This window comes from Macadamia integrifolia, chromosome 2 (genome assembly GCF_013358625.1).
Source record: "Macadamia integrifolia cultivar HAES 741 chromosome 2, SCU_Mint_v3, whole genome shotgun sequence".
NCBI classification, from domain to species: Eukaryota; Viridiplantae; Streptophyta; class Magnoliopsida; order Proteales; family Proteaceae; genus Macadamia; species Macadamia integrifolia.
The window spans coordinates 159,248-168,617 of record NC_056558.1 but is presented as its reverse complement, the minus strand read 5'-3'; the positions used below and the strand labels follow the sequence as shown (position 1 = coordinate 168,617).

The window sequence follows — 9,370 nt, the reverse complement described above, 5'->3', positions numbered from 1 at the left end:
CTCCATCAATAGGCCCTATGATTCTACAACTTCCCTAAATGGGAAATGATGGAAACTAATCTGGAAATTGAAATATCACCCCAAATTCAAAATATTTTTATGGAGAATCTCACATAAGGGCATTTCTATCCGATCAATTGCAAAGAAATGGTTGGATATTAACACAACATGTGTCTTCTGTAATCAACAGGAAGAAACTCTATCCCACCTATTTTTCTCTTGTGATTTTGCATCACATATCTGGGCGGCAGGACCTCTAGGATTTCAACCTCGTCTCCTAAATCTACCCTCCCATAAACAAATCTTTAACCACATTATAAATGATAGGAACTTCTCCCAATCCCAAAAAATGTGGGTAATTAGTATACTCTCCATTACTTTATAATTTATATGGAAACATAGGAATGACATCATTGCTTCCACCACTTGCCCCAACCCATATTCCGTTTTACACAATATAAATAATTGGATTGCCCATCTTCGATTATCTAAGTATGTTGTTGCTTTGCATTTCCCTAATACAGATGGTCCAGTAAGCCTAACTATAGGATGCCATAACCCTTTTTTGACCTATCCGGTTATGATTTGTACTGGTGCTACTAATATTTTGACATCAGCCTCAGGATGGGCCTATGGAATTTTGTTCCAAGGTGAGCTTAGGTTCATCAACTCAGATTCTTCTATAGCATCTCAGAAGGAAGAGGTTGAAGCAGAAGCAATCTTAGTAGGCATGCAAATGGTGGTAAAAAACAACTGGAAACTGAAAGAAGTGTGGTTCTCAGATAAGAAACTCTTACATCTTCCAAAACAGGATGGTGAAGTATGGCCGCTCTTCAATTTGGCAACTTTTTGGGAAATTCACAAACTATTAGATGGGATAACCTTTCATTGTAAAAATATTAATAGTAGCCCAGCTATGACTTATCTACAATCCCTAGCCACTGATGGCTATACAAACTCAGACCTATATACTAACAGCATATGTAGTATCTCCTAATGTTACCTTTCTTTTTCTTATGATAAAAAAAAAAAAGGTCTACACACAAAATCTCAGTGTCGTTTGATTGCTATGTGGCAAAATTAGGTTTATGGTTGAGTATTTCTCATTTGTAAATACTATGTAAGTGATCTTTTCTATTATTTTTCTAATCATTGTACCTACAACTTTTTTTTTTAATCTACTATTCTACCTATGATATTGGCCTACCTACTGAGCGTTAGTAGGGTCAAATGCCACCTACTCCTACACATACATGCACACACTCATTCACACAAGCATACGACAAGGTTCGATCTCTCAAACTCCTCTGAACGCCTACTTTCAAGCCGATGCTACCACCACTAAGCTAAGCTAGTGTTCGTGTGTACCTACTACCCATCTAATTTTTTTTTTTACTTCTAAACCATATCACTTTGAATTGAAAAAGATGTTACATAATGATGCTGAGAAAAATAAGGGCAAGTGCTGCTTGGTCACATGGCCCTTGGATCGACGCAGGGCCAATGACATAGCATGAAGGAGACATCAAAATGTATGAATTTTTTTTTTTTTTCACCAGAGATAGTAATTTTATACACTTTTGTGTTTGAACGCAGAGGATGCTGACCGCGTGATTGAGGAGTATTCTTTGTCCTAATTATTAATTATAAAAGATTAGTTATCCATATAACAATAGAAGGTGATATTTCAAAAAATGCATGTAACCCACACGTAACTTCACCCCCTAGGAATGGTAAACCACTAATAGGTATTGCTTGCCCTAATTAAACGGTATTAAATTAAACCTTCATTAGCTGATTTTCTTCATTGGACGTAGTCCTTAACCACTCCGATGTAACTTTTGACATTAAGAGGGAATTAATTATTAAAAAACCAAAAATAAGCACCGTTCGTAAATTGAGTATTGACTTCTTTTTTTTATTTAAATCGTTGACTTTTTAATTTACAAAACTAACCCTGATGCTAAGGATAGCCCAAGTCCCAAACTCCAATTAAATAAATCATGTATTTAAAAATAAATCTAACAGAGATTGGCTAATGATTGAGTAGTATAAAATATTAATAAATAAATAAAAACCACAAAATAATAAATAAATACAATTGGAAAGGGTTTTGTTGTAAATTACAATCCACAGTACTTCACGACCACAAAATTGGTATCTCATAGGAAGAAGGAAGATTTGACTTGTCAGAAACAAATTGCCATATTTTACCCATCACATGGCCCATCAAATTAAAAGCCCATTAAAGGCCTTCCAAGTTCCAACTATATCACTGACATAAAAAAATCTCTCTCTCTCTCTCTCTACACATTGTGCCATCCATTTCAAGAGACTAATCCCTCTTTTGTTTATACAAAAACCAGACATCTCTATTACCTTCACCTCTTCCCTTCAAGATTCAATCCCTTTCTCTCTCTATGTCTAGAAGTCGAAATGATGATTAAAGAGGTCCATATATGGAGTACTAGGAGAAGAAAGAGGAACTGAAGAAAGGAAAGTCGAAGGACTTGGAACCTGGGTACCTTCTATAAAATTCCTATTTTGGAACATAGGGCTTAAATCTTGGAAGAATCCCAGTGGGTTTGGGTCAGGAAATGCTGGAGAGAAGAAGCTAGGAGAGATGGGAGGGAGAGATGATGGAAGAGGTGATAGTATCCCTGGGAACAAACCCATACTTCTTGCTCCACCATTAATATCTAGTCCTTCCAGCTCCACCACATCAATAACCTCATGACTACCCTTTCTTGACTTCTCCCCTTCAGAAGGGCTGTTACTGTTATTAGCCTTTTCTATGGTGGCGAACCGTGCCGCCGGCGAAACAACGACAGTACTACCACTATCATCAACATAAGTTGATGATGATGAAGATGAATCAGGGCCAGTGAGTCGTTGGACTAGGTTCATGAAGTCACTAGCAGTGGTGTGAATTACCTTTGGGGAGACGGTATAGATTATCACCGGTTGTCGAGGTTGTTGTGGCTGTGGCGGCGGCGGTGGTGGAAGAGGCTGAGATGGTTGAGGCGGCAGCGGTGGTTTCTTGATCTTGTAGGAATCTTTGCGAACTTTGAGCGGCGTCGGTCGAGGGCCTTGGAGTTGGAGTTCTTTCCTCGGCGGCGACGGCTTATCACCGGTGGTGAATTCTGAAGGGTCCATGATTGAGACTTGAGGGATCAATTAGATTCAATAATTAGGATTACAGAGAGAGAAGAAGGAAAGCATACTTCAATTCAGAAACCAAAGATAGAAATGGTCTGACAGAGAGGGGAAAGGTGTGGGTAATCCGTCTTCCATCCCATTTCCTCATCTCAATTTATATTGAAAAGCAAATACCTAGAAAAGTCAATGCACAGAACCAAATGACCAAAGGAAAGGAAAGGAAAGGGAAGGGAAAGCTTGAGAGTTTGAGGTTGGGGAATTAAATAAGAGAGAAAAAAATATGGGGATAAATATGTGTCTTTGGTATGCCCACTTGTCATTTTAACATTTGGGATGAGATATATAGGTGGGTCGGTCGGCTACTGGGCTGTATCTTGGTTTCTATGTGCTTTTTGATCTTTACCAATTTTTTTGGCCACGTCAGAGGGGTGAGAGCTGATGTAAGACATATTGTCACGTAATCTTTTATTTGGAGGGTTCAGTTTTGAATGATGATTTATGGGAAAAAATATTCCCATCACACTAAAATTTTTATTAATTTCTCCCTCATATGATTTTTTTATATAATTTTTTTCTACTCTAAACATGTGACCCTATGCGAATGATACCTATTTTAGGAACGCTATTGGTGTGGCGTGAGATTTTTTTTATATTCATAGGGAATCTTTTCACATGATTTATTTTAAGATTAACTCTTTTTTTCATTATATAGGTAAAGAGAATTTAGCCATTTGGTTGTTATTTTTCCTCTTCTTTTTTTTTTTTTTTTGTAAAGAATCCAAAATTCTTGGGGCACAATTCTTGGAGTCTCATCTTAGGGCCCGTTTGATAACGTTTCAAGAAACGCGTTTCTACCGTTTCTGTTTCCAGAAACAGCAGAAACAGAGCAAAAAACATTTGATAAAACTGTTTCGTTTCACTTATTTTTAGAAATAGAAATAGAAATTTTTACTTATTTATAGTTCAAGAAACGACCCAGGCGAAACAAGTTCAACTTGTTTCACCGTTTCTAGAAACGACTTGTGGTAATTCTTTCACTGGTTACCATCGACTTCTAAAAACATGATTTATCAAGCACCTTCAATTCCGTTTATGTTTCTAGAAACGAAAATTTATGTTTCTGCCGTTTCTTGAAACAGAAACGGCAGAAACATTATCAAACAGGCCCTTAATTTGTGGGTTAAGAGATTCTCTGTTCACTATGGATGTAAAGAAAATATGTCTTTTATTATATTGATTTTTTTTTAATAAAAAATAACAGTTTTATTAAGAAAAATGAGAGAAGAAGAAATTCCTTCCCACATAAACAGGCTTTACAAGCCAAAAAGGTGGTTTGAACCACCAAGACCTAGAAAAACCAAATCTAACAGCTCCTTCAGCTAAACAATGTGTCCTCTATTGTTAGCACGAGATAGAAATCTAGAAAGAACAAAACAAAACGATTCTAACACACTAAAATATCTTTGACTATCAATAAGTTAGCCCAATCAACGGAAGAAGTGAGGCCTTTACAATCAAATATTACAGCTATGCAATCACTAAAAATAATGAGAGAATGCCCAAGAATTTGGCCAAGAGGATCTCATCCTTTACTGCCTCAGCTTCTGTAACAACTGTTAAAAAACTAATTCCTACTCTACATTTAGCCCAATATTAATTTCGTTATGTGTAACCATAATTTGATATATTGGAATTATTATTTTATCTAATTTTCCCTCCTTCATACATTTAGGGGTATTATAGGCGATAGAAATGTTATTACATGCCATAATTAAAAATTTCTTTCGCACAATATGATCAATTGCATAATTATTCTTTTTGTATTATTATTATTATTATTATTATTATTATTATTATGTAAATCCTTTTGTTTTATTTGATCCACATAAGCTACAATTCCTACATCCTACCACATTACACATGATTTTTTTTTTTTTTTTAATTATTAGTGGTGGGTTGGCCATTAGGATCAATTAATCACCTAAAGTTTCAATTTAATTGATTTTGGAATTAGAACCTAATTTATCTCCACCCATGTTGAAGAGAGAACCCTCATCCACCATATCTGACCTTTTGATTGGACTTGAGAAAGATGTTTTGAATAATGAACAATAAGGGGTGGGAGTTCATATAGTCTAACCATACTACATGTGTTTTTTTATTTTTTAAATACAAATATGTCTTTCTTCCCTAGTGGACGAAGGAAGATAGCTCTCTACCAAAAAATAAAAAAGATGAAGCAAAACTTTAATCCTTGGACTTAGACCAATTTAACTCTTCATTGTTCATTAATGTAGCTATTTTTTGTTTGGGGTGGGGGTGGGGGTGGGGGTGGAGGTGGAGGAGTTGATTCTAAGCTATATGATCCCATGCCCATAAGTGCATCTAAATGGAGGAATAGGATGATCATTTCACTATCCTATGTGAGAGGAGGCAAGGGGCTGCCCTAGGTACCCATCACTAGATTGGAAATGTGTACCATGAATGTGAAGGACATTGACTACACCATATTGACATGATAAACATTGAAATAGTCAAAACGTGCAAAGAGTGAGCCGAGAATTATGATCGAGTTTCTTTCATTCATAGTGAAGGGGGAACTTCTTTGTCAATGGCTATGTGTCAGCATCTAAGCATGAGTATAATGAATAGTGAGAGAAGTATTTTCAACCCATATTGTTGGGAGGTGATTAAAGGGGTGTTTGGTTCGGTAAATCAAATGGTATATGTATCGGATATGAATGTTAATCTTTTGATAGACATTCTTCTGAATTATGTTTCTTTTTGAAAAATCGTTTGATTGCCTTAAGGCCAGTGCATATTTCTCGCAGATTGAGATATTAGTTTTCGTAGAGAACATCTTTCCGCTTTCTCTTTTTATACTAGGTGGTAAAAATGTTGCTCAAATCTGAGTTTAAGTGTTGAGGTGAACTCAGATTTGAAACACATCCTTTGTAATATGATCATTCATGGGAAGTATGATGCTCACTTATGATGGTCATCCTAGTGGAACCAAACAACTCAAAAAATTAAGAATTATCATTCTAAAGAATGTCATCTCAAATATTTACCAAACCAAACACCCCCTAAGACACTGGGATGGTGGGTGGTGGGTGAACTCTACTCCACAGGTCCGCCATCGGGGAAATTATGTACCATATAGGAAGAAGCAATGAGAATAGACAACAACAATGGTCTCAGGTTGATAGCAAACATAAGACCATTTACAATTTTATTTTCTAAAATCAAAACTGAAACCGAACGAACAAGGATTTCAACTGGCCGGGTTTCAATTTTTCTAATCAGGTTTGGGATTGTAATACGCACGTTGGTATTGGAATCGTAATACGCAAGTTCGGTATTGCAATCGTAATACGCTTGGCAAGATTCCGTGAAGTTTGGGAAAAGATTGGGTCAAAATTAGTTGTACAAGACCGCAACTTGACTAGAAAGGACAGGTTCAGTGGGTCCCCAGCCCCTAGACAGTTAGGCCTCCTGTGCCTCCCATTCCTTCGCCGAAAAGATACGTCGCCAGAGGGGTTAACCCTTGTGCCCCCTCTATCTGTCTCTCTCTCTCTCTCTCTCTGTTAACCTGACAGGATGGACCTGATGATTTCAGTCTCAATCACTCTTTTTATATTTGCTGGGTTGGGTGGGCCAGCAAATCCGATTTAAAACCTAATAGCTAGGGAAGCTGGCCCTCCCCATGTAGATGGACAAGGAGGACCACATTGCTCTGTTTTTCTCTTTTCCTAGCTGCTGCATTTTTATGGAGGAGAGAGGAGAGAGGAGAGAGGAGAGAGGTGGTGTGAATCGGTCTAATTTTAGGTAACCGGCCTGATTTTCTAATGGTTTTGGTCTCAATGGGTCAAGATCAAAACCAGACCATTAAGCTTCTTTTTTTTTTTGCTAACAACTGGTTTCCAGGCCTTTGGTCTGATTAGTCCCGCAGGCCCATACTGACTTTATAGCCACATGGACCGGATCATACCGAGGTTGAATAAGAACCCCCACAACCGCATGGACCAGTCAGTTCATCCAAACCATTAAACAAATTGGTTCTTAACCATTAATGAGTGGGCTGGTTTCAGTTCTTAATCAGTTTCAGATACTATTAAAACAACCTTAAAAAGTAATTAAGGAATATGCCACATGTCATTGCATTAATTTTAATGTTCCAGTATGAACCACCCAGAGCGCTGATCTGGCTAACCCATTTTGTTAGATGGATAGAGACCCATTAAATTACTACCTTTAATATCTCATACTCACTTTAACAGTATACTAATCATGTTGACTTTTCTCCCTACCAATGGCTACAACTAAACCAATTTGTTTAATTTTGACTATTCAACTACATTTCAAAGCCCTGCATTGCGGCCACATATGTTCACACTTTCTACCAAAAAAAAACATATGTTCACACTGAAAATAACCACATCAATAGATAATCATATGGTGACAAATACAACTTGTTCACAGAGTTTAGGTGCTAAGCTGGTCATGTTTTAGATTTAAATTTTTTTTTCATTAGCACCTCTTAATGTGTTAAATAATTTTTAACCTAATTTTTTTACCTCTCAGTATAAAACAAAACATTTTATTTTGTTAAAGTAAAATCTTATCACATGTGTACTTCAAACGCATGCATGCGAGACAATAATAATTCTTGAAATGATATAATAGTAATTATGTTTTTAATTTATTTTGAAAATATTTGTTCACCTTAGGCTTAAAACTTCTAGGAATAGGATAAAGAACAACCAAACGAAGATTATATGTTCCAAATACGCTTATAGAAATATCATTCAAATAGTTCCGATATAATTTTATGATTGTCAAGAAAATATTACTTGAGGAACTCCTTAAATTGTTAGTAATACACCTTAAAAAAAAAAAAAAAAAAATGGTAAGAAATTCCCATTACAGAGTCAGTATGACTGGCAGTAAAGGAAGTCAAAAAAAACCATGCATCCAACATATCCAATTGCTCAAATAATAGACCAAACACTCCATGTCTCTACCATCAAACAACCACCTACATTGCAACAACTTAAATTTCTCTAGTTTGGTTGCAATGGAATTAAAAGGAATGAAAGTAAAGTCAAATAAATACGAAAGTGAAACCTTTTGAAATCATTATCTCACATGATGGTGTAACTAACTTTACAGAATTTCATATCTGGTGATTAAATTTTAGGAAGAAGTATAGGTATGCTAGCAGGTTACAATGGAATTAGGAATGCTAGCGGGATATTAACCATAGAATTTGTTCATCCTAAATACAACCATTGGATGGAAGTAACAAATCCAAACTCTCACTCTACGGCTGCTACACATTTTCTCTCCCCCTCTTTCTCTCTTTCCACCCCTGCAACTGTGTTGTGCCGCTACTGCTCGAGATAGAGCAATCCTACCTTGGGCGTTTTTTTCGCCAGTCATGGCTGGAGTGCGGCGCTATCGCCGCATGGATGGTCAATGTCCTCTGCTTCGGCATCGCCTTCTTGTCTTCGTACACCCCTAGTGGATTTGTTTCAATCTTTCAGATAATGGACATTACAACTACTCAAAGTGATGAAGAGATGGACCTCAGGCGAGGTCCATGGACTGATCAAGAAGACATACTCATCAATTACATTACTACTCATGGTGAAGGTCGTTGGAACTCCCTTGCTCGACACGCAGTAACATAACACTAATTCACCTCTCCACCATCACCAAACCATAGCCCGATTATCATCACCTGGGTTTCTTGTTTTTAGAAGAGCCTAGGTTGTTTGAAGAAATTCCAACGCCAAAACCCATGAAAAAACAAATGGGAATTTAAATAATATCCCTTTCTTGGAGGTTGGGGCTTCAATTTTAATTTGGAATTGAAATCTTCGTCTCAGAGTAAGATTTTTGGAAAAGAAACGAGATTAAGTTGCAGTTTTTTTTTTTTTTTTTTTAGAAAGCCCAAATAAAATATGATCAAGTGGGTTCTGAAGATTGACTGGGGCGTTGGCGCCGCGGTCATGGCTGGAGTGCAGTGCTGCCGCCGCCTGGATGGTCAACGTCCTCTACTTCAGCATCACCTTTTTCTTCTTCTTCGGGGGTGTCCACTCCCCATTAAGGGTTTGAAGCAAAAATCCTTTTCAAAAGAGGGATATAGCAATCACTATTTGGGAATATGGTAGAACCTTTGGTAGAACATGTGTAAATCAAGTCCTCA

At 36.9% G+C, this 9,370-nt stretch overlaps 1 protein-coding gene across 1 annotated transcript; it reads right to left on the bottom strand.

Annotated features, from left to right (window-relative positions):
* Window positions 1–2,189: 2,189 nt before the first annotated feature.
* LOC122061350 (protein MKS1-like) lies at window positions 2,190–3,553 on the bottom strand. Its single transcript, XM_042624587.1, has one exon. It carries the CDS (start codon window positions 3,154–3,156, stop codon window positions 2,425–2,427), a length of 732 nt encoding a protein of 243 aa, XP_042480521.1. The 5' UTR covers window positions 3,157–3,553; the 3' UTR covers window positions 2,190–2,424.
* Window positions 3,554–9,370: the final 5,817 nt, after the last annotated feature.

Coding starts and splice junctions, on each gene's coding strand:
- LOC122061350 (XM_042624587.1), bottom strand. CDS start 3,156: ATGGACCCTTCAGAATTCACCACCGGTGATAAGCCGTCGCCGCCGAGG.